Source organism: Mustelus asterias, chromosome 11 (assembly GCF_964213995.1).
Source record: "Mustelus asterias chromosome 11, sMusAst1.hap1.1, whole genome shotgun sequence".
NCBI lineage: Eukaryota > Metazoa > Chordata > Chondrichthyes > Carcharhiniformes > Triakidae > Mustelus > Mustelus asterias.
Genome location: NC_135811.1, coordinates 30,681,269 through 30,707,571, shown reverse-complemented (window position 1 = coordinate 30,707,571; position 26,303 = coordinate 30,681,269). Strand labels below are relative to the sequence as shown.

The window sequence follows — 26,303 nt, the reverse complement described above, 5'->3', positions numbered from 1 at the left end:
TCACAGAGCTGGCAGCTTTGCAGCACCACTGATGGATGTGGCAGTACTAAGGTTGCAGGGAGGCACCCTCAAAAGGTGGGTGCCGCAGGCAAGGCCTGGTGATTGGAAGGGTGAACCCTCCAGTAATGGCAACAGAGTCTCTGGGGCAACCATTGCTGTCACAAGACTCCTCCATGGGACATAGAGTCACCAGAATTGAAGGCTTTGAAGACACCCCCAAATCCTGGTAATACCGTCTGTAGCACAGGGCTACTCTGCATGATGAGGGTGTAAATGTAATAAGATTAATTGGTTGGCAACCTCTGATTGGTGGATAGGCAAGCTTCTGCAATTCCCATCTTTTGAATTATCCCAGAGTTGTGGAGAGAAGTTGAGCCTCCCTTCCAACTCCATTTTACCAACCTTCCCAGCTGTCTAGAGACAGATCTAATCTCTGCTGATATTCCTGCAGAAATGTTTTTGATACATTACTTGTTCATGGTGAGGAGCAGGGTTCCTGACAAGATTTTCCCAAAGTGATACAACACAAGTAAAAAATGTCTCCAATGTAGAAAAATTAAGATTTCAAAGTTTCCAAGATGACTGCGCTCATGTAGAACACCTTCTGGCAATTTAAAATATTCTAAAGTTATGATTTCCAAAAATATCCACCCAAGATTTGGGTGGCAGGGTGGGGGCCAGGAACCGAGGTTCGATTACAGCCTTGGGTTACTACTGAAGTTTGCATATTCCCCGTGTCTACGTGGATTTCCTTCGGGTGCTCTGGTTTCTTCCCACAGTCCAAAGATGTGTAGGTTAGATGGATTAGCCATGGTGAATGTGCAAATTTACAGGGATAGGGCAGGGGAGAGGGCTTGCGTAAGACATGCCAGAGTCAGTGCAGACTTGATGGGCCAAATAGAATCCTTACAGTGAAGAAGGAGGCCATGATTAAGATATGAAAGAGATAGTGTATTCAGGAGTAAGTTAATTTTTAATGAAATGATAATTATTAATAACGACTACCAAACGCACTCTGTAGAGTTTAACTCCAAAAATAACTTGAACATTATCTCTCTTTACCTTATGGATTTTTCCAGTCTTTATTTTTCTTTATGTATTTGCACAAGATTTAATTCTAATTTAGACTTCCTGCTTTGGACAGTAATCTGCATGATTCTTCAATATGATTGGCTGAAGAGCCTCACTCTTTTTTTGCCCTGCTCACAGTGGTCAAAGGACCCTCTTCAGAGGACGCCGCATTGAATCAGATACAGAATTAGAACAAATATGAACTAAAGCTGGCAGACTTTTGTGGGCTGCTGTTCGCAAGTGAATGGTGAATTTCTTCACCACAGTCTGCAAAATTCCATCCAGAATGTGCCTCGTTCAGCAATATTTCAAACCATTAACATTACTGAGGTTGGCAGTTTGCTCTATACTTGGCCTCACTCTCAATTAAATCAACCAAACTTCAGTATTCATATTGCTTCTGGGTTGATTTTGTGACCAAATTGTACCGATTCATATTAAACTCAATTTTTTTTGAAAATATATTCTGATGCTCTTTCAGTGTCTACATCAGTATAGTATGTTTTATTTCTTGGCCATTATTTCCTCTCCAAGTTTGTTTTCTTGGAAGAATCCCTCAGAAGAACGAAAGATGACACTTTTTTTTCAATACTATCTGTAACCAATTACAGGACGTGCACCTTCGAAGATTAATTTGCTACTCCATGCAAAATACTTTATTTTCCAAAGCTATTTAAATTTCCCAATTCTACATGGTAATATTTAGTACAAGATACACAAAATCATATGTAAACAGCAGCTGGTGAAAATTCCAAATGATGTTCAAGAAGGGAGTTTATATTTCACATCACTTGAATTCACTGGACAATTCGGCAGTTTTAGTGCATTTTCTTCCACTAAAATGTCAAGCACATGAAACACTTTATTGTAGTTCAGCCAGATGGAATCAGAAATTTCTTGCCTGACACAAGATGTATTGGATGTCATCTAAAGTTCGGAATAGCGCTACAGCAATATGCCTCAACCCTATCACACGCTGTAAGCAGTGTGTCATGTCCAATTCCTACCCATCATGACTTTTGGAACAAAATTGCACAATTACTGCAAAAATGCTATCAGGATTGTGCTGTGGATTGGTTTCCATAAGGGAACTTCAGTGGGTACTTACTCATTTTTCTTAGGATCCTTACTGGTCAAGGTTAAATAATGCTTGTTTGACGATATAATGTACTGTCATTTGGTGGTATAGAACTTGAATATTGCTGAAAAAACATTTTTTTTCAAACTTTTTCATCTTGTACTCATCAGGACAATCTCAAGAATACCAACATCAGGGGAACTGCATTGTTTGAAATTGAAACCAGGCAGCTGGACTCTGATTGGTCAAGGCATTGCCCCGAGGAATGAACCAGCGACTGGCTTTCACTTCGATTAGCTGAAACAGGCGTAATGTTTGTTCACGTTTGGTCTGCAAAGAACAAGGCCTTGTGTATTAATAGATGTAGTCTCCAGCATACATAAATACGCCACACTGTGAACCTGAGTGATAATCTTAAATTGGTTGTCAGCATAGTTTTTAGCATACTGAGGATTATTTAGCAAATTGTTGTCCAGTCACGGAATCACATCTACCGTTGGACAGTGTTTTGAGTTTTGTAAGCATGGGCTGCTTGGGTAGTCTTATACCATGCCGGTTGCAAACAGCAGAAGGGACATGCTGTTTGATACAATCTGCCAGTCTTTGGGATGTATGGCCCACATACCTAGCATTACACTGGCACCAAAATCGATATGCCACATTATTCACTTGTGTGATACGCAGAATTTCTTTTTGGCTTGGCGGCAACACCCTGCTACTGACAAATACCACGTGTGTTGCTACTGCATAGTAGCTGCATGAAACAGCTAGATATTTGAGCCACCTTGTCCTTCCAGGTTAATCGGAGGTAGACTGGGCACTTTTCAAGGCAGGAAGTGACAGCAGCTAATCGTCAGTCACCATCAACTGATGCATTCTCTATGGCAATGCCATGCTATCAATCAGAGTTCATATGCCATCCAATCAGCATTATCTTCTCAAACAGTATGAAGTTGTTATTCCTTCTGATGCTGGTATTCTTGGATTGTCCTCATGAGTGCAAGATGAAAATTTTCAACAAAATGTCTTTTTAGAAATACTCAATGTAATGTATGACAATTATTGATTGATAAAAGGAGTTGTTTGCTGTTCAGAGAATTCCATCATCTCGCCTCCCTTCCCTCCCATAAGGAAAACAGAAAATTGTCCGTAATAAGCTTTGCCTGCTCCATGCTGAAGTTTTTATCTTTCAGAGTGGATATGTGCATCTTTTCTGTCTAGTCTGGATTAAAGTCAATATTTCAGAGACATGATTTCCAAATTACAGCTCCACCAAGACAACAAGCAATTATTTACTAAATTATGTTAAAAACATTATAGCATTAAAAGCTTTCTTAAACACAATCAGTTAATGGATACAAAAGTTAATCTCCATGACTTTATAGTTCTATCACAAGGTAAAGAAATACAAAATTCCAAAAATAAAATATTACTAACCCCTTGTTCAAACAATCCCGCAATGACAGATTCATCCATGTGAGACTCTTCATCCATTTTGCGAACCAGTGGAGCAATTCGCTCCTGAGCAAACTTGGCAACTAAAAAAAAAATCCAAAACTGTCAGTTAGAAACAAAATGATGCTTCATGATACTGAAAAAGTAAAGATTCTGAAATAAAGTATACAGTATTTGTCATAGCTTACAGTTAGGAGTTTATACCATCCATTTCCTTTTGATGTGCTTATCTACTTATCAAAATGATGGATGTCACTGGTAGGAATATACCAGTGCTATTCTACACCCAGCATCAGTACTAAGTATTCTGGGATCGATGCGACAGATCAACAAGAGAAATACACTTCCAACTAAAAGCTCAGGTGAACAACCATTTCTGCTGGTAGATTTCTTGGTAGGTAGACTGGTAGATTTATATTTCCTACCCACTGTTCTTCCGGCAAACGATAAAGGTTTTGGTATTTAAAATGTAACTTCCCAATAATTATGCTCCTCATCTTGAGAACAAAAGAAATGTTACAACAGAGAAAATCCACCAAGGATACACACCCATACAACTCCTCCAAATGGTTGCCATCTTTCATGGAATAAGTTGGGTAATGCAATCTAAAGGACAGCATATCTGTGCAAAGTATGGACATTTTACTTTGCTGATTTCATAGAGATGGGTTCCTGCAAGATATTTTTGTTCCTCATGGCTCCACTTATTGTGACTTTTTTTAAACTTTAGGATAAAATGAAGAGGATAACTTGACCTGTTCTGAAGTCTGCCTGACAACAGGTGATGCAGCTGAAAGATTAATGGAGGCCTAAGTCGTTTGGCTGGAAAAAGGTGTTCACACTCCGAGATAATGACAATAGCATCTGTGTTTACAGTGTTAGACAGCTGGTCTCCAAAATCCTAGGAAGGTGTTGAGAATGTCAACTTAAAAATGGTCAGAATTTAAACAATCAATTTACTTCCAAGATAGGAGGTGGTGGCATAATAGTATTATCACTGAACTGATAATCCAAACTCTGGGGACCTGGGTTTGAATTTCACCACAGCAGATTCAATAAAAATCTAGAACTAAAAGTCTAATGATGACCATGAAACCACTGTCATGAAAACCCATCTAGTTCACTAATGTCCCTTTAGGGAAGGAAATCTATCATCCTCACCTGGTCTGGCCTCCAGATTTGCAGTAATGTGGTTGACTCTTAAATGCCCTCTAAAATGGCCAAGGAAGCCACTAAGTTGTATCAAACCATTACAAAGAAGTCAATAAAAAAGGAATGAAACTGGACAGACCACCCTAAACTGACCTAGGCACTAGAAATGACAACAGCAAACCCAAACCAGTTGACCCCGCAAAGTCCTACAATATCCAGGCATGGGCTGACAAGTGGCAAGTAACATTTGTGCCACAAATGCCAGGAGATGACCATCTCCAACAAGGGAGATTCTAACCAAGGACCTTGTCATTCAATGGCATTACCATCTTTTAATCCTCCACTATCAACATCCAGAGGGTTACCATTGACCAGATATTGAACTAACTAGATAGGTACTATGGCCAGGATTTTCCACCCTCATTTTCAGCAGGCAAGAAAGCTGGTGGGGTAGAGAATCCAACAGGACTCCCCAAATGGCTTTCATACCAATGGGATTTCTCATTCACATTGTCCTCACCGCCTGCTAATAACATAATGAAAAGTCAGGAACCCAATCACCATACATTTAAATAGTATTAACATGCTTCCCCGCTTTATTATCCCCCATGTTAGAAATCTGCCCTCATCCCAACACTCTCCAAGTGACATGATATCATGTCAGTGAGGTTTGTAACAGGTCCCAACGAACAGCGACCTGGTGAAAACCCGCCGGGGATGCACAGAGAAGTACAATCATCCGGGTTGTGGGGCGTGGGGGGAAAAGAGGGTCATGCCCAGGCCCGTCAGCGTGATATATGGGTTGCATCCTTTCCATTTAGTCTTTCAAAGTATTATAAAATTTGGCGGTGAAAGCTAGCAAGGCAGCTGGCGGGCTGCCTTTCCCGCTCAAGACAGCACATTGAAGGAAAAAAGAGAGAAAATTCCACCTAGTGGTTACAAGACGTCAAAAGTTTGACGTCCGGCAGCAAGTCACTCATGGTCTGACTCCCCAAAGCCCACCCATCATCTACAAGACACAAGTCGGGAGTGTGATGGGATACTCTTACATGGTTTCTTAAGGAATACAGCTCCAAAACACAAGAAGCAACACACCATCCAGGACAAAATGGCCTGCTTGATTGGCACCTTTTCCACAAACATTCACCTCCTCCACCACCGACGCACAATGGCAGTGTGTACCATCTACAAAATGCACTGCAGAAACTCACCAAGGTTCCTTAGGCAGCACTTTCCAAACCTATGACCACTCTCATCTAGAAGGCCAAGGACAGCAGATACATGGGAACCCTACCATTTAGATGCTTCTAACAAGTGACTCACCATCCTGAATTGGCCCTTCCTTCACTGTCACTAAGTCAAAATCCTAGAACTCTCTCCCTTACAGTACGGTGAAATTACCAAACCAAAGAGACTGCAGCAGTTCAAGGCGGCAGCTCACCACCACCTTCAAGGACATTTTGGAATGGGCAACAAGTGCTGGCTGTACCAGTGATGCCCATAAAAACAAAAATTCGCTAATCAGCATTTCTGTCTGGATACAAAACATATGTAATTCACATTGCCATGGAAATGGGTATTGAGAGGGAGAAGAGTCCTTAAGAAACCATTGAAGATTCAGGTTGCAAGCTTTCCTAAAAGATCTGTGAATCTCACCAACAAGTTAGTCTGCTAGGATACAGAAGTGAAAGAGCAGCTGGAGGCAAATAGTTTCTGTGATTTACTGCACAGAAATGCAGGTGAGAACTTGTGCACAGAATGAAAAGATCAAGTTTGCGATTATTTAAAACAAAGCTGGAAGATTCCACTAGCTGGAGTTAGAAGGAGAAATTCTAGGAAAATCCTCTTTTTGAAAGGCAGTTCTGGAGTTAAAAGTTACCAGGCTGGGAGAGGAAAAGAATGAAACTAAACTCTCAAGAGCTAAGAATCACTTTGCATTGGTTCCAGGAGAATTGAATGTCTACGTAGGAGACAGTATAATGTATAATTGTGAAGTGGGATTTCGGTTGTGTTAAAAGTAAAAGAGGAAAGTTTTGTTTGGTGGTTTAAAGTACAAGTTGTCCACACAAATGGAGCAAAGAATTTTGCTTATGCAGTAAAAGTCTTAAAATGTGAAATCTTGCTGTGTCATTCTTTCAGTCATTAACTGGAAGAAATAAGTTTATTGGTCTCAACATACTTTGTAACAACATGCATTGAATTGAATAAGATTGGTTCTCAGCTAAGTTGGTGAGGCATTCACAGCCATCACAAAAGAGTTTTATTCTTTAAATCTCCCTCAAAGCAGAGTTATTAAAGATTAGATCAATTCTAAATTATTCAATTTTCAACCCCCTTCACAAAATGCCCAGATTCTCTTAACAATGGTAAATATTGTACAACTAGTTGTTCAATCTAAACATCAACACTTAATATTAAAACATTTGTGTTAGAAACTGTGGAATTGTGCTTCCAGTAAATATGAACAAATTTTAATACAGCATAGTTTTTGTTCAAGTACAACACTGCAGATGTTGGAAAACTGAAAAAGAAACATGCTGGGAATACAGGTCAGGCAGTATCTATTGAGAGAGAAACAGTTAATTTTTCAGGTCGGTGCCCCATCATCAGAACTGGGAAAAGTTAGATGCCTGGGGCTTGGCTCCTCCCTCTGCTACTGGATCCTGAACTTTCTGACCCAAAGACCACAGTCAGTAAGGATAGGCAACACCACCACCTCCACAATCATCCTCAACAGCGGTGCCTCACAAGGCTGTGTCCTCAGCTCCTAACTATACTCCTTATACACCATAACCGTGTGGCCAAATTCCCCTCCAATTCGATTTTCAAGTTTGCTGATGACACCACCGTAGTGGGTCGGATCTCAAACAATGACAAGATGGAGTACAGGAAAGAGATAGAGAATCTGGTGAATTGGTGCAACGATAATAATCTCTTCCTCAATGTCAACAGGACGAAGGAGATAGCTATCAACTTTAGGAAACGTAGTGGAGGACATGCTCCTGTCTACATCCATGGGGATGAAGTAGAAATGGTTGAGAGCTTTTAGGTTCCAGATCACCAACAACCTGTCCTGGTCCCCCAATGCCGACACTATAGTTAAGAAAGCTCACCAATGCCTCTACTTTCTCAGAAGACAAAGGAAATTTGGTATGTCCACTACGACTCTCACCAACATTTACAGATGCACCATAGAAAGCATTCTTTCTGGTTGCATCACAGCTTGGTATGGCTCCTGCTCTATCCAAGACCGCAAGAAACTACAAAGAGTCGTGAATGAAGCCCAATCCATCACTCAAACCAGCCTCCCACCCATTGACACTGTCTACACTTCCCGCTGCCTCGGAAAAGCAGCCAGCATGATTGAGGACCCCATGCACCCTGCACATACTCTCTTCCACCTTCTTCTGTCAGAAAAAAGATATAGAAGTCTGAGGGCACGTATCAACTGTCTTCCTTGCTGCCAGACTTTTGAATGGACTTCCCTCGCATTAAATTGAGCTTTCTCTACACCCTAGCTATGACCGTACCACTACATTCTGCACGCTCTCCTTTCCTTCTCTATGAATGGTATGCTTTGTCTGTATAGTGTGCAAGAAACAATACTTTTCACTGTATACCAGTACATGTGAAATAATAAATCAAATCAAAAGGTTTTAAGTACAAAACGCAGAAGAGGGGAAAGAACAAATGGCAAGATATTTGATAGAGTGCAAGGCAGAAGAGACTAAATGACAAAAGGGGTAAAGATGCAAGGCAAAGAAATGATGTAACGGAACATATAAAGAATCAAAAGGTTGGCTCTAAATGGAGGGCTGAATTATTTAACTTTCACCAATTTCTAACTCTATTCCATCGCAATCAATAATCCACGTAGCTTTTGATTTTTATTATTTAGTTAGAACTTTAGTCCTGTTGCATTTCTGGTAATATGATGGCCTGGATTTTGCAGTAAGAATAATGATGAGGCTATCATATTAATGGGTAAATTGAACAGCAATTTCTGGCATCCGTAGTTAAATACAGAAATCACAAAGTTGCTGTCTGGTCTGCCCTCTGCCTACTCTCCCCCCAAGCCCAAGTATTAATGACTGCCAAACAACCCTTTGGCACTGAAATTTTATTTTTGCAAGTGGCAACTCGTGCCTCCATCTTTAAAAGATACATATTTTAACTTTTTATCTCTCTTTATCCCATTTTTCATTCTCTCTTTATTTCACTTTCTGTACATGATTTTACGTTGAATTAAATGTTCTAACTTACACTTCCTGGTTTAAACTCTGCAATATGACTGGCTGAAGAAACACGTTGTTGCTTTCCCTATTCGCATAGGTCCCAGATCCCCTGCAGAGGATGATGCACTGTAATCAGACTCCAGATGACCATATGTTGCCATTCAAAGCCCACGAACAGTCTGTGGGCAGCTGCAATTGCAAATGAATACCAGTCGCCATTCGTTTGCCACTGACTGCAAAATCCAGGCTGTTATACTTTAGAAACATATTTCAAAATTAACGTTTTGCATGTACATTTAATGTAGGTAAAATCTTTATTAGAATCTGGAAGGATTAATAAGTAAAATCCTATGCTCAACTTTTGTATTGATTGACATTCTCCCATCATCAGTAAAGCTTCAATTTCAATTATTTTTTTAAAATTTGGCAAATGTTATAGAACAGATGTTCCCCCAAATACTTCTGGTCATTCAAAATAAAGATATGAATAAATTGAGCAAGAGAAGTGGCTCATCTTAGTGAAAGCAAACAAATTTGATTTATCCATCCCTTGTCGTTCATGCCACATTTCAGCTAACTCTGGCCTTTATGTAATTTACATATCAACTTCCTTCCCCCTACATTATTAGACTTCATAAGAATGACCACAGAAAATCAAACATCATTAGAAACTCCCACAGAGATATCAAATCAAGATAGATACTGGTAGTTATAGAATGCGAGTTGTAACACCAGTTGTAGTGCTTTAACATCCTCCACTATACACAAACAAAGAAAAACACAGCATGGCTTTTGTTCCACTGAATGTCTCATTTTGTTTCCCTCATTTCTCCAATTTCTTTTGCTGTTAATTCCTATCTGGCTACATTCATTCTCTGTCTCTTTCATTTTGACTGTCTGTCTAGTTTGTTCTCGATTACCTCCATGCATGTTTCCTAACAGATGTAACGTGAGCAGAATCAGAAAGCTGCATAGTAACAGCAGGACAGATTCAAGATCGATTCTGGAGCTACTGGTAACTGAAGAGGGTTCCCACATAATCTGAATAATTGCCAGGTTCAGACAATTGAAAACAGCAAGCCTTTCAGAAAGACATTGAAAGATTGCATTCTGATTGAAAAGACTAGAGCTGATTTATCTTTTCCCCCCCACAAAATGAAAGCTAAGGAAATAAATAACATTTTTAATAAAGCAGTAAATCTCAACAGGTCCTGTAGCCCATGCCTTCATTTACTGTTATTAACCATATGTTTATTTATTGTACTCAGTTTTATTTCTTATTTTAAATAAAGTGAAAACAGAGTGATAGATAGGAGTGTGGAGCATTGGCTTTGATCTTACAGGGAGGAATTGGTGAGGCTGAAAAAGTGGTCACTGATCAAGGAATGTGGAATTTGATGGCAGGATATTACAGTATTCCATGGCAATCAGAGAGAAGGGCATGCTGCTTATCATGGCTTGGAGGGTGGAGAATTGGAAACGGAGGTAGGTGTGGTGGGGAACTCGTCAATCACGACAGAGCCCAGGGAGGCCACGATTGGCCGAAGGGAGACAAAAGGTCTCCTTTGGAATGAGGAAGGACACTCATGCACCTCCTGGGCCACTGGGTTTGTTATAAAAAAACAATTGCTCTCTGAACATACAGCCTTTTACTGACTGTTTTCCCAAGTGCTGGGAACAGCAGCAGTTAAATTTAAAAATCAGCTCCCAACTGCACTATGGATGCCAATTAAAAATGCTTCCTCAAGACTGGACACTGGCAAAATAAGCTACCTGTCAGCAGAAAAATGGTATGCAATACGCACCAGGTTGGAGTTGCATTTCTTAGGCTTCAGCTCTGTCGATGAGAAGGAATCTCAGTGGTCATTGTATCTATCAATACACTATCTACATCCAAGCAACAGAGCCAGATAGAATTGGAAATAGTAAAAAAAAAGCATTAAAAACAGCAATTGTTGTGTTGGACGGCACAGTGGCTAGCACTACTGCTTCACAGCGCCAGGGACCCGGGTTCGATTCCCGGCTTGGGTCATTGTCTGTGTGGAGTTTGTACGTTCTCCCCGTGTCTGCGTGGGTTTCCTCTGGGTGCTCGAGTTTCTTCCCACATTCTGAAAGACGTGCTGGTTAGGTGCATTGACCCGAACAGGTGCCAGACTGTGGTGACTAGGGGAATTTCACAGTAACTTCATTGCAATGTTAATGTAAGCCTTACTTGTGACTAATAAATAAACTCCATCTTTAATTGTTGGGCAATTATGTGTTTCTACCATGCAATTTATAAGTGGAAAATTATTTTTTTTTAAAAAATGGACTGATTGTTGGTATCAGAATCTCCAGCGATATTTCTAGCACAATAATCCAAAGGAAGCAAGATATACATGAAATCATCAACTACTATAGAACCATAGAAATGTTACAGCATTATATCCTTACTTTTATATTCTATATCTGTGCCAATGAAGGAGAGCATTCCATACGCCTTTTTTACAACTTTGCTTACTTGAACTGCTGCCTTTAGAAACCTGTGTACTGGAGCGGCACAGCGGTTAGTACTGCTGCCTCAGTGGCAGGCACTCAGGTTCAATCCCGGCTTGGGTCATTGTCTGTGCGGAGTCTGCACGTTCTCCCCATGTCTGCATGTGTTTCCTCCAGGTGCTCCGACTTCCTCCCACAGTCCAAAAGACATGCTGGTTAGGTGCATTGGCCATGCTAAATTCTCCCTTAGTGTAACCAAACAGGCGCTGGAGTATGACAACCAGGGAATTTTCACAATAATTTAATTGCAATATTAATGTAAGCCTACTTGTGACACTAATAAATTAAAAAAATTGTACGCCAAGATTTCTCACTTCATCTACCCCTCTTAGAATATTCCCTATAACTGTTTGACCTCCCTAAATGCATTACCTCACACTTTCTATGTTAAAATCCATCTGCCACTTTATCACCCACTCCACCAACTCATCGATATCATTTTGTGGATAATAACTATCCTCTACACTATCCACTACTCGGTCAGTCTTTGTGTCGTTTGCAAATTTTCCAATCATGTCCCCACATTCAAGTTAGGGAGTTAGCAATGGATCATTTAAAGGAGATAAATCTCCCTCTATTCTGCCCCCAAGTGCTCTATCGCCAACCTTAGAAAAAGAGCTACTATGAAGGAGGAATTTCTTCAGCCAGAGTGTGGCGAATCTATGGAATTCATTGCCATAGAAGGCTGTGGAGGCCAGGTCATTGAGTGTATTTAAGACAGAGATAGATAGGATCTTGATTGGCATGGGGATCAAAGGTTACGGGAAAAAGGCAGGAGATATGGGGTTGAGAATGATAGAGCAGATGCAATGGGCTGAATGGTCTAATTCTGCCCCTATATCTTATGGTCATATGAAGAACAGCATCACCTTCATTTTTCTACTTGCCATGCCAGTCACTATTGTAGCATCTCTGATCAAGACTGTCAATTTACAGATATATGGGCTTGAATGTACTGGAAAGTAAATTAGGAATACCACAATCATTTACAGATGAAAAGGAGAACTTCTGACTTTGGCAGGTCTGTAAAACAGGCAGTTACAGATAACCAGCTAGCTGTACACCTCTCCTAATTTTCCATTCCTTTTATTTATACTTACAAGGTACACACAAATTGAAATCTAGTTCTCACAGAAAGTATTCTAATCCTGTTCATTATCTAGGCCCAACAGAGCTCTCTTGGATGCAACATAAAAGCAGAGCAACAACCAAAACGATAGAAGATAGCAAGCAATTTGTCATGCTGTTAGGAGGGAAGACCACAACTTCATTTAGTATTTTCTTTGTCCTCTGCTGGATGGGGTGAACACAAGAATTGACCAAACTGGCTTGCAGAATGCATATCACAATAATCAAGCTGCAAGGCAAGTAGCAATAGAAGCAGGATGAACTGGTTCAGCCCTCAAACGTAATTTTAAGGGATTTAAAAGATTTATCTGAATCTATCTTATAATTAATTCTTGACAAGAATACACCTGACAAATCACTAGTCTTAATAATGAACAATACTTAAGTGCAAAAACAAACTGAAACCAATTTACCTGTTTCTTTCATCATCATCTCTTCTTCAGTGAAAGTCTGCAGTGGTGCATAACGAGTGCCACATGCAGTGCCATTATCCAAAACAACATCTGCAGTGGAAAATTTTGAAAGCTGTGGTTGAACCCTTGGGCATCTGGGTCTGACAAAACTTCTTCCCAGCTTTTGGTCATTTATGCAATATAGATTAGAACAAAAAGAAATGGGTGTCATTTAACTTATAAATCAGGAGACAGTTATTGAATCATAGCTTGCTTGCAGCACCGAAGGAGTAAAAGTAAATTAACTACTAAGTCATAGTTTTACAGCACGGAAAGAAGCCCATTGGTCCATGTCTGTGCCGTTCATCAACATGGAAAGAGTCACTGTGGCCCATTATGTCTGCACCAGTCATCAAGCATCTATGTATTCGAATTCCAGCTTCTGGCACTTGGTCCGTAGCCTTGTGTGCTATAGCCTTTCAAGTGCTCATCTAAATGCTACTTTCAGGCAGAGAGTTCCAGATTCCTCCCACTCTCTGGGTCAAAAAGCTTTTCCTCAAATCTCTAAATTTCCTGGCCCTCACCTTAAATCCATGTCCGCTGGTTATTGACCCCTCTACTAAAGGAGGGAAATGTCTTCCCATCTACTCGATGTCCCTGATAATTTTGTACACCTCAATTAGGCTTCCTCAGCCTTCTCTGCTCTAAGGAAAACCACCCCAGCCTAACCAACCTCTCTCTTCATTGCTGAAACTCTCCAGCCTAGGTAACATCCTGATGAATTGCCTCTGCCTCCTTTCTAGTGCAATCACATCCTTCCTACAGTGGTGACCAGAACTATTAACAGTACGTTAACTGTGGACTAACAAGAGTTTTGTAGAGCTCCATCATAACCTCCCTGCTCTTATATTCTAGCCCTCAGCCTATGCCTTCATGACCACCTTATCTACCTGTCCTGTTGCCTTCAGGGATCTTTGGACATGCACTTAAAGGCTTCTCTGGTTCTATGTACTGCCTAGCATTCTACTGTTCAAAATTATTCCCTTGCTTTATTAGTCCTCCTAAAATGCATCTCACACTTTTCAGGGTCAAATTCCATTTGCTACCATTCTGTCCATCTGACCAGCCTGTCGCCATCGTCCTGCAATCTAAGGCTTTCCTCCCCACTATCTTCCACACCACCAATTTTTGTGTCATCTGCAAACTTACTGATCATACCTTCCACATCTAGCACACTAATATACATTCCAAACAGCAAGGAACCCAGCACCAATCTCTGCAGTACACCACTGGATACAGGCCTCCAGTAACAAAAACAACCTTCGACTATCATTGTCTGCCTCTTGCCACTAAGCCAATTTTGGACCCAATTTGCCAAATTGCCCTGAAGCCTATGGGATCTTATCTTTTTGACCAGTCTCCCATGTGGGACTTCTGTCAAAAAACTTATTGAATTCCATGTAGAGTACATCAATCGCACTGCCCTCATCCACACACCGAGTCATCTCAAATAAAATTCAATGAAATTTGTTAGACATGATCTCCCCTTGACAAAGGCATGCTGACTATCCTTGATTAATCCTTGCCTTTCCAAGTGGAGATTAATTCTGTCCTTCAGAAATTTTTCCAATAATTTTCCAACCACTAATGTTGGACTCACTGGCCTGTAATAACCTGCATTTTCCCTACCTCCCTTCTTGAATTATAGTATAACATTCGCTGTCCTGCAGTCCTCTGGCAACTCTGCTGTGGCTAAAGGAGGATTTGAAAATTAGCATCAGAGTCCCTGCAGTCTTCTCTCTTACCTCACACAGCAGCCTAGGATACATCTCATCTGGGCCTGGATTTTTATCCAATTTCAAGTCCGCTAAAACTGCTCATATCTCCTCTCTCTCAATCCTAATCTGTTCAAGTGCTTCACAGTCCCCCTCCCTGCTTTCTGTATCTACATTGTATTTCTCCACAGTGAACGCAGATGTAAAATACTAATGTAATACCTCACTTATGTATTTTGGCTCCAAACAGATTGCTATTTTGGTCTTTAAGTCCTACTCTTTCCCTGAACATACTTATAAAATACCTGGGAATTTTCCTTTATTTTGCATGTTAGTGTTTTCTCGTGCCCTCTCTTCGCTCTCCTTTTTAAAAAAAAAGTACCCCTCTGCAATTCCAAACTCCTTTAGGGCATCCATTGCTTTGAGCCCCCGCATCTGCCATGAGGCTCCCTTTTTCTTTATCGAATCCTGTTTATCCCTTAATATCGAGGGCTCTCTGGACTTTAGTCCCATCCTTTACCTATACAGGAACGTGTTGGCCCTATTTCCTATTTGAATGACTCCCACTGCTCTGACATGGATTTTCCTACAAGTAGCTGCTCCACTTCGGCCAGATCCTGTCTTATGTTAAAATCGGCCTTCCCCAATTCAGAACATCTATTTCCAGTCTAACGTTGTCCTTTTCTATAACTACCTTAAATCTTACCGAGTAATGGTCGCTATTACTGAAATGATTTGATTTATTGTCACATGTATTAACATACAGTAAACAGTATCGTTTCTTCTGTGCTATACAGACAAAACATACCATTCATAGAGAAGGAAATGAGAGAGTGCAGAATGTAGTGTTACAGTCATAGCTAGGGTGTAGAAAAAGATCAACTTAATGTAAGGCAAGTCCATTTAAAAGTCTGACAGCAGCAGGGAAGAAGCTGTTCTTTGAGTCTGTTGGTATGTGACCTCAGACTTTTGTATCTTTTTCCCGAAGGAGGTGAAAGAGAGAATGTCTGGGGTGCGTGGGGTCCTTAATTATACTGGCTGCTTTGCCAAGGCAGCGGGAAGTGTAGACAAAGTCAATGGATGGGAGGGTGGTTTGCGTGATGGATTGGGCTACATTCACAACCTTTTGTAGTTTCTTGCAGTCTTGGGCAGAGCAGGAGCCATACCAAGCTGTGATACAACCAGAAAGAATGCTTCCTATGGTACATCTGTAAAGGTTTGAGAGAGTCGTAGCTGACATGCCAAATTTCCTTAATCTTCTGAGAAAGTAGAGGCGTTGGTGGGCTTTCATAACTATAGTGTCGGCATGGGGGGACCAGGACAGGTTGTTGGTGATCTGGACACCTAAAAACTTGAAGCTCTCGACCCTTTCTACTTCGTCCCCGTTGATGTACACAGGGGCACATTCTCCTTTACCCTTTCTTAAGTCGATGACAATCTCCTTCGTTTTGTTGACATTGAGGGAGAGATTATTGTTGCCGCACCAGTTCCTCTATCTCATTCCTGAAATCTGTCTCATCATTGTTTGAGATCCAACCCACTACGGTGGTGTCGTCAGCAAACTTGAAAATCGAATTGGAGGGGAATCTGGCCACACGGTTATGGGTGCATAAGGAGTATAGTAGGGGGCTGAGAACACAGCCTTGTGGGGCACCTGTGTTAAGGATCATAGTGGAGGTGGTGTTGTTGCCTGTCCTTACTGATTATGGTCTGTGAGTTAGGAAGTTCAGGATCCAGTCGCAGAGGGAGGTGCCGAGGCCCAGGCCATGGAGTTTGGAGATGAGTTTCGTGCAAATATTAGTGTTGAAGACTGAGCTATAGTCAATAAATAGGAGTCTGACATAGGTGATCTTGTTATCTAGGTGTTCCAGGGTTGAGTGCATGGCCAGGGAGATGGCGTCTGCTGTAGACCTGTTGCGACGATAGGCAAACTGTAGTGGATCCAGGTAGTCCAGGAGGCTGGAATTGGTCATGACTAGCCTCAAATGCTCCCCCATTTGACAATTCTACAACTTGCCTGGCTTCATTCCCTAAAGTTCGGTCCGGTACCACCCAGTCTCTTGCAGGCCTTTCTACATGCTAGCTCAAAAAGCTCTTCTGGATGCACTCAAGTATTCCGCGTCCTCTAAGCCTTTCATGCTTTGGCCATCCCAATTAACAATGGGGAGGTTGAAATCCCCTACTACAATTCTCTGAGATTTGCCTACAAAACCTTATTGAATTCCATGTAGACTTCAACAACTGCACTGCCCTCACCCACACACTGAGTCACCTCTTCAAAAAACTCAATGAAATCTGTTAGACGTGATCTCCCCTTGACAAAGACATGCTGACTATCCTTGCCTTTCCAAGTGGAGATTAAGTCTGTCCCTCAGAATTATCTTTTCTATTTCTCCCTGACTGTTTGGGGGTCTGTAGTACACTCCCAGCAATGCTGCTTTTTGTTTTTAAGTTGCACCCAGATAACCTCAATTGAGGAGCCTGCTAAGATACCATCCCTCCTCACTGCAGTCATTAATTCCTTTATTAATATTGTGACACCACCTTCTCTTTCACACGTCCCTGTCTCACGTGAAGATTCTATATCCAGGAATTTTGAGCTGCCAATCCTGCCCCTCTCTCAACCATGTCTCTGTGAAAGCAATTATATAATACTCCCATGTGTTAAGCCCTCAATTCATCTGCCTGACCCATTAAATTCTTTGCATAAAAATAAATGCCATCCAGCCTTGTCATATTAGGAAGCTAGCCAGGCATGTGCTAGAACAGTATTACGATCCCAGCTGATGCTACTATTGGACAACTCAGATCCTAGGGTGGGACCTGGCTTGATTGAACTCAACTTTTGTTTAGATATGTGTAGAGCAGCTACTGAACAGAATCACAGGAGTCAGCTAAGAAACTTTTAACAAAATAATAAAGCATCTATTAAAGAAGAAAAGATGAAACTATAATACACTATTCCTTCACTGCAACTATATCTTTATAGATCTGCAAGGGTAGGACATGTGACAAAGTCTTACACTCTATTGTTCTCAGTAAGTACACAATCTATGTAAACCAATATAGGCGAACTTGACCTCCTCTTGGGAAATAAGGAAGGGCAGGTGACAGAAGTGTTAGTGAGGCATCACTTTAGGACCAGTGACCATAATTCTATTAGTTTTAAGATAGCTATGGAGAATGATAGGTCTGTCCCAAAAGTTAATATTCTAAATTGGGGCAAGGCCAATTTTGATGGTATCAGACAGGAACTTTCAAAAGTTAATTGGGGGAGTCTGTGGGAAGGAAAAAGGACGTCTGATAAGTGGCATGCTTTCAAAAGTGTGTTAACCAGGGTTCAGGGTAAACACATTCCTCTTAGAGTGAAGGGCAAGGCTGGCAGAAGTCAAGAACCCTGGATGACTCGGGATATTGAGGCCCTAATCAAGAAGAAGAAAGAGGCACATGACGTGCATAGGCAGCTGGGACCAGGTGAATCTCTTGGAGTATAGGGGGTGTAGGAGTAGAGTTAAGAGAGAAATCAGGAGGGCAAAAAGGGACACGAAATTGTTTTGGCAGATAAGGCAAAGGAAAATCCAAAGAGCTTCTACAAATACATAAAGGGCAAAAGAGTAACAAGGGAGAGAGTAGGGCCTCTTAAGGATCAACAAGGTCATCTATGTGCTGAGCAACAAGAGATGGGTGAGGTCCTAAATGAATATCTCTCATCAGTATTTACTGTTGAGAAAAGCATGGATGTTAGGGAACTTGGGGAAATAAATATTGATGTCTTGAGGAGTGTACATATTACAGAGGAGGTGGTGCTGGAAGTCTTAAAGCGCATCAAGGTAGATAAATCCCCGGGACCTGATGAAGTATATCCCAGGACATTGTGGGAGGCTAGGGAGGAAATTGCGGGTCCCCTAGCCGAGATATTTGAATCATCGATAGTCACGGGTGAGGTGCCTGAAGATTGGAGAGTGGCAAATGCTGTGCCTTTGTTTAAAAAGGGCTGCAGGGAAAAGCCTGGGAACTACAGGCCAGTGAGCCTCACATCTGTGATGGGTAAATTGTTGGAAGGTATTTTGAGAGACAGGATCTGCAGGCATTTAGAGATGCAAGGACTGATTAGGGACAGTCAGCATGGCTTTGTGAGTGGAAAATCATGTCTCACAAATTTGATTGAGTTTTTTGAAGGGGTAACCAAGAAGGTAGATGAGGGCAGTGTAGTTGATGCTGTCAACATGGACTTTAGCAAGGCCTTTGACAAGGTACCGCATGGTAGGTTGTTGCATAAAGTTAAATCTCATGGGATCCAGGGTGAGGTATGTAAATGGATACAAAATTGGGGTGGTTGTAGAGAGTAGTTTTTTCAAACTGGAGGCCTGTGACCAGCGGTGTGCCTCAGGGATCAGTGCTGGGCCCACTGTTATTTGTCATTTATATTAATGATTTGGATGAGAATATAGGGGGCATGGTTAGTAAGTTTGCAGATGACACCAAGATTGGTGGCATGGTGGACAGTGAGGAAGGTTATCTCCAATTGCAGCGGGATCTTGATCAATTGGGCCAGAGGGCTGATGAATGGCAGATGGAGTTTAATTTAAACAAATGCGAGGTGATGCATTTTGGTAGATTGAACCAGAGCAGGACTTACTCAGTTAATGGTAGGGCGCTGGGGAGAGTTACAGAACAAAAAGATCTAGGGGTACATGTTCATAGCTCCTTGAAAGTGAAGTCACAGGTGGACAAAGTGGTGAAGGCGGCATTCGGCATTCTTGGTTTCATCGGTCAGAACATTGAATACAGGAGTTGGGACGTCTTGTTGAAGTTGTACAAGACATTGTTAAGGCCACACTTGGAATACTGTGTGCAATTCTGGTCACCCTATAATAGAAAGGATATTATTAAACTAGAAAGAGTGCAGAAAAGATTTACTAGGATGCTACCGGGACTTGATGGATTGAGTTATAAGGAGAGGTTGAATAGACTGGGACTTTTTTCCTTGGAGCGTAGGAGGCTGAGGGGTGACCTTATAGAGGTCTATAAAATAATGAGGGGCATAGACAAGGTAGATAGTCAATATCTTTTCCCAAAGGTAAGGAAGTCTAAAACTAGAGGGCATAGGTTTAAGGTGAGAGGGGAGAGATACAAAAGTGTTTAGAGGGCAATTTTTTCACAGAGGGTGGTGAGTGTCTGGAACTAGCTGCCAGAGGTAGTAGTAGAGGCGGGTACAATTTTATCTTTTAAAAAGCATTTAGATAGTTACATGGATCCGATGAGTATAGAGGGATGCGGGCAATTGGGATTAATTTAGGGGTTTCAAAAAAAAAAGGTGGCATGGACAAGTTGGGCCAAAGGGCCTGTTTCCATGTTGTAAACCTTTGACTCTATAACTGTGGTCAGACACACCACACTCTGAAACCAAGAGACAAATGCCATCCAAAACAACTTCTTTGGATTTCTTATCAATTCCCTAGATGCTTGTGAGTCAACTGATCTCACTGGAATGCTGTCTCCCACACATGGGTTGCCGATCTCAACTCTGGAAGATGGAATCTTCTCCCGAATGTCAAGAACCGACCTCCAGTGTTTGAATCTCTCTTTGTTTGTTCCTCTGCCCTGGAGCATAATGTGCATTAAAGTTTTGGCTTCTACGCAAACTCACAGATACCCAACCATGCCAAAAAAATACCACTGCTTTACAGGCAGTGGTAGAGTCACCAACTTTTGGGTCCCTTTGGATCTCTGGCTTCTCACAAGCCCACGTTATATCAGGTCGGCATCTTGTCTTTTAACTTGGAACTTCTGCTCTTCACTGCACTTAACTGGATCTTTTCCAGTTTCTTGTTCTTTTTCTACGACTAGAAGGTTTTCTTGGGACTTCCTTCTGTCCCTCTCCCTGGTTTTGGGGTCTTTCAGTTTTTTAATTTAATGCCTGTTCTCTGCAGTCTCCTTTCATATCCTGAGGCTTAAACTGCTCCCTTCACCATAGAACAACTGAACCTCAAGTTGCTTTCTGTTCCCTTGTGGCTTCTTGTGACTAAGCAACAGCCCAGATCAGTTTTTGTTTTGGCCCTACATGCTCTAGAGTCATAAAATCTAATTAAAATGCAGGCATATTTTAAAGTGAAATAACTCAAGTCACATACAAATTGAGAAATATAAATTTAGCTTGAACTTAAAATTAATACCCTAACATAAAACTATAGTTTATGCCAAATACCATTTACTTAGCCAACTCTACTTCCTAAAAACAATCAATTCGAGAGAAAGAAAGATGTGGATGAGGGCTTCAGTAGCAAATGAGTTGAGGGCGATGGACAACATTGTGAAAGCGCAAATAGTCTTAGTGACAGCGTGGATACAGGATTAAAAACTCATCTCAGGACCAAATATGACATTGGGTTTGTGAACAGACCAGATTGGCCTTAGACTAGTTGCCAGGGAGAGGGCTGGGTCAGCACTATAGTTACCTAGGAGTAAGACGTGGTTTTAATTCTAACTTTCTTTGGATAACTATTGCTGGAAGACAGCCTGAACCTTCCGAAGTTTATCATTTGAATCAGGAGTGTCAGAAAGATCCCATTGAAGGGCAATTGTCATGCAATCCTTACGCAGGGACTTCCGGGAGACATTCCCAGTGCATTTCTGGGATTCCCTTGGATAAGAAAAAGCCCCAGAGCTCAGAGGTTATAGACCAATATCTTCTGTGGAACTTTGATCAAATGTGCCCTACCTTTCAAAAATCCCTCTTGACTCTAACAAGCTCATACATGTCCAAGCTCAGCTCAGACAATATTAAATTGACTGTTTTGTGATTGCCTGCTTTCTCATTCACTCCATTCCTAAATAAACACATTTGCAATTTCTAATTTAAAAGACACAATTCTTCAATCTGGACAAGCCTCCCCACTACTTCCAGTTTCAAACATATTCGTGTCAGAGTCTTCCTATGATCCATTTCATTGCCCTACCCATTAACACCCTTACTCCAGTGATCATGTGTAAGTTTTAGGGCAAATCCTCCATGATTAAAAAACCCAGAGATAAGGAAAATGGCCGACTGGTTGTCAGGCCACATCAATATGCAAGAGGCTGGGATAACGAGAAGGTCGAGACAGGGATAATCTAATCAACAGGAAATAAAGGAGAAACCATGACCAGCAGCCAAGGAGTAAATAGCCCAGCAGCGAGACAATGAAAACAGAGATCATTCCATCCACAGACAACATCAATGACTCATCTCGCTGATGGGATTTCAATCAGGATGACTTGAGAACATTTAAAAGACATTAAAATGTCAATTAAGGCTGTCGGCCCTTTTGTCCCAGTCAATCGAAACTATCAATGATCAGAAACTGTTTTTGTGGGAGAGAATCACTGCTTCAGGTTTTAAAAAGGATGGTCAGGCCGGCCATCTCTCTTTTTTCTCTTCGGACCAGCATGACATCAGTCTCCACTCTCTTCTCCTGTTCCTGCCTCTCGTTCGTCTCCAGCACGCAGCCCGAAGCCCACTGAGCAATTTAAACTAGGATTGTGAGTATCCCCTGGTAATTCGCGAAGTTCCCGAGATCATCACAGTGGATGAGGCTTTGGAGAAAGGGGGGGGCTTTTGCGTGCATTTTTCATAGTTTAAGACACTGGTAAACTTGTGTAAAGTAAGCATTCCGTCGTGTCCGTTTTAGTATTCCTTCCATAGCTATAGTCTTATAGAGCATAAGGCATTGTGTGTTGTTTTCCTGGTGTTTGGTGATCTTGACCTTGATGTTTTAATAAATATATATATCTTTGACTTCCATTGGAGTCCGTTTTGATCTTTTCAATTTCTCACCAATGATCTCTGACCAAGTCACAATATTAAATATCCCTTACCATAATTCTGGAGTCTAGAACTGAGGGTACCCTGGGCGCTTCGAAACCGCCCACTCAGGAAAGGCTGCCAGGTAGTGGATAGGCAGCAGTTTCCTTTTCTCTCTCTTGGGAGCGCTACTCTAGTGAAGTAGACGCAAGGTGGCCGTTGTTCCATCGGCGAGAGAGAGAATCACTCGGGCATTGGTGGGGTTTGGGTAACGGAGAACCAAACCTAAAATAAGCCCAGTGGAGTTAAAAAGGGGATCCCGCTACACATGCCCAAAAATATCATTCCCTTCATCTCAAAATCCAGCAAACACCCACACCTCAATTTTACTGACTGCAAATAGTAACAGGAAGCAGAAAAGTAGATTTAGTAAGAGGATGTGAGACTACATTAAATTCAGTAAGATAGCAATTAAAATAAGTTAATTGATTAGTTATTCAACTTTGCAAGGGTTGTAAAAGTCAAAGCTCAATTATAGAAACCAGCAAACTATTGCAAGAGAAAATAATTAAATAAGAAACAAAAATCACAACACTACTGCAATTTGGGAGTTGACAGAGACAAGGACTGTAATATATGAGAGAGCCAGGAGTGGTGCGGGGAGCCCGTACTGGCTAAAGAATCTGGCAAAGTTGGTGACAGGAGGGCCCCATGTAAATAAATTACTCCAGATTCATGCTCAACGGCAGGCCAGAATGACCACAATCAGGGGTCTGTGGAAACATTGCGGCTGTGGGTTGGTTGGTTTTTGGGGGGGGGGGGGGGGGGGGGGGGGGGAAGAGATAGGAAAATGGAAACAGGAGTAGGCCATTTAGCCCCTCAAGCCCACTCCACCATTCAATAAGATCATGGCTGATCTGTGGCCTACGGTACGGTATCTACCTTAGGCCTATATCCTTTGATACCCCTACTCAATAAAAACTTGTCTATCTCAGACTTAAGCCTAACAATTGAAACAGCATCCACTGCTGTTTGAGGAAGAGAGAGTTTCAAACCTCTACCACTGTGTGTGTAGCGTTTTCCAACATCTCTCCTGAGCAGCTTGGCCCTAATTGTTCGATTATGACCCCCGGTTCTCGAGCCTTCAACTAGCGGAAACAGTTTATCCTTATCTACCCTGTCTTTCCCTGTAAATATTTTGTAGACTTCTATCATATCACCCCCTCAACCTTCTGAATTTGAGAGAATAAAGGCCCAATTTGACTAATCTCTCCTTAACCCCTGAAGTCCAGGTATCATTCTTGTATGCCCGCATTGAACTCACTCCAGGGTCAAAACATCCTTCCTAATGTATGGTGCCCAGTCCTTTTCACAGTACTCTAAGTGGGGTCTAACTAGGGCTTTGTACAACAGCAGCATATCATCTGCATCCCTATACGCCAACCCTTTAGATATGAAGGCCAGCATTCCATTGGCCTTGACCTTTTTCTGCACCTGTTTATGGCACTTTGAGGAGCTATGCAAATGAACCCCCAAATCTTGGACATCCACTAAATTTAACCTTGTGCTTTCTGAAAAATACCCTGATCTATCCTTTTTTAATCCAAAATGGATAACCTCACACTCATTTATATTAAAATCCATTTGCCAAGCTTGGCCCATTCACCCAATCTATCAATATTCTGGTGTAGTTTTATGCTCTCCTCAACACAATCTATAATGCTGCCCAATTTTGTGTCATCTGCAAATTCGGATGTTTGATTTTTTATGTCAATATCTAAATTGTTAATGAACATTGTAAACAATTGAAACCTCAAGACAGATCCCTGTGGGACACTACTAATCACATCTTCCCAATTTGAGAACTAACCTATTATTGCAACTCTGTTTCCTGTTGCTCAACCAATTTCCTATCCATGTCAGCAATCTACATTCAATTCCATGGGCTTCCACCTTGGCTAACTATCTCTTGTGTGGGACTTCAGCAAAAGCCTTCTGAAAGTGCATATAAATGACACCATCTTTGTCACCTCTTCAAAGAATTCTGAGGTTTGTCAGGCATGACCTACCCCATATGAATCCATGCTGACTCTCCCCGGTTAACTGGAATTTCTTGAGGTGATCCCTGATTAATGACTCCAACAATTTCCCCACCACAGCAAGATCAATGGGCCTTACACATGAAAGTGTCACAGCTAAAATGTCTTGAAGCAACTCCTTTCATAATGAATATCGAAATAGTAACCTTGGTACCATTGGTGCTGTGAATAACATGAACAAATATTAATTTAACAAACCACAATATCAGTAAGAATATCAGGTACTACAATAAGCTAAAACAATGCTGCTGCAAAGAATGTCATTTCCACTGGATGAACAGTGCTGGAAAGAATTTGTTTTGGATAACTTTTAAATACCATAAGTTGAATGGACTGCAGCGATTCAAGAAGGCAGCTCACCACCACCTTCTCAAGGGCAACTGGGACAATAAATGTTGGCCAGCCAACGACACCCATGTCCCACGAATGAATAAAAAAAATGAATGGGGTAGAGTTGGAAAAGATTTGCCACTATTTAAAATGTGCATGATATATAGGCTGTGGGAGGAAGGGCCAGAGAGTACAAATCTAAGAGTACATCAGAAGATAAAGTCAGGCATTACAAAAATAATAAAAACGGACAAAACTAAAGACTCTGTATCTGATTGCACAAAGCATTCAAAACAAAACAGATGAACTGATAGTGCACATAGAAATAAATAAGTACAATCTGATAGCCTTTATAGAGTCATGGCTGAAGGATGACATAGAATGGGACCTGAATGTTGAAGAGTATGTAATATTTAGGAAGCTAGGAAAAAGGTGGAAGAGTGGCTCTGTTAATTAATGATAGTAATACCGCGTTAGAGAGGGATGACCCAAGTTCAGGAAACCAGGATGTAGAAGTGGTTTAGGTTCAGATGAGAAATTATAAAGGCAAGAAGTCGCTTGTGGGAGTGGTATAATTGTAACGACACGATAGGACAGAGTATAAAGGAAGAGATAACGGGAGCGTGTCAGAAAGGTACGGTGATAATGAAGGGGGATTTTAATCTACATATGGACTGGAAAAAGATGGGCAAAAGTAGCCTAAATGTTCAAAGAATGTTTTTATGATAGTTTCTTAGAAAAGCATATATGGAGCTAACCAGAGAGCAGGCTACACTGGGCATGATATTGTGCAACGAGACAGGATTAATTGATAACCTTAGGCCTGCTGCAATGCTCCAGTGATACCCAACGTAAATTGTAAGAACACCACCTCATCTTCCAATTCGACACATTACAGCCTTCTGGGCTCAAACATGGAGTTCAAGAGCTTTCGACTGTGACCTTTCCCCTCCATCTTGATCCCCATCCCCCTTTTTGTGGTTTGTTGTTTTAGTTTCCTTGGCCTGCCCTAACATAACATAAACATAGAACATTACAGCGCAGTACAGCCCCACTCCTCTCCGACTTAGCCACCTGTCTCTTGTTCAGTTTTGCTCCCATAACACATTCTACTATCTTACCTTGTGTTGCTTTTTGCACTCTTCATCCTTTAATGACACCATTTCCATGACACTTTTGTCAACCTCTCCTGTGCCCTGACCTATCTCTGTTCTTCTATTCTGCCCCAACTCTTCCACCCACCTCTACCACGATATAACTCATTTCATTT

The 26,303-nt window shown here is 41.4% G+C and overlaps 1 protein-coding gene across 2 annotated transcripts in view; it reads right to left on the bottom strand.

The window, feature by feature from the left end:
* Positions 1-26,303, bottom strand: part of acadsb (acyl-CoA dehydrogenase short/branched chain) — a 50,967-nt gene that overhangs the window by 23,497 nt on the left and 1,167 nt on the right. For both annotated transcript variants that reach the window (XM_078223388.1, XM_078223387.1), the window contains exons 2-3: positions 13,068-13,227; positions 3,587-3,687 (exon numbers count right to left, since the gene is read on the bottom strand). In XM_078223388.1, coding sequence (XP_078079514.1) covers positions 3,587-3,687; positions 13,068-13,227 — 261 coding nt within the window. The remainder of the gene's footprint in view (positions 1-3,586; positions 3,688-13,067; positions 13,228-26,303) is intronic.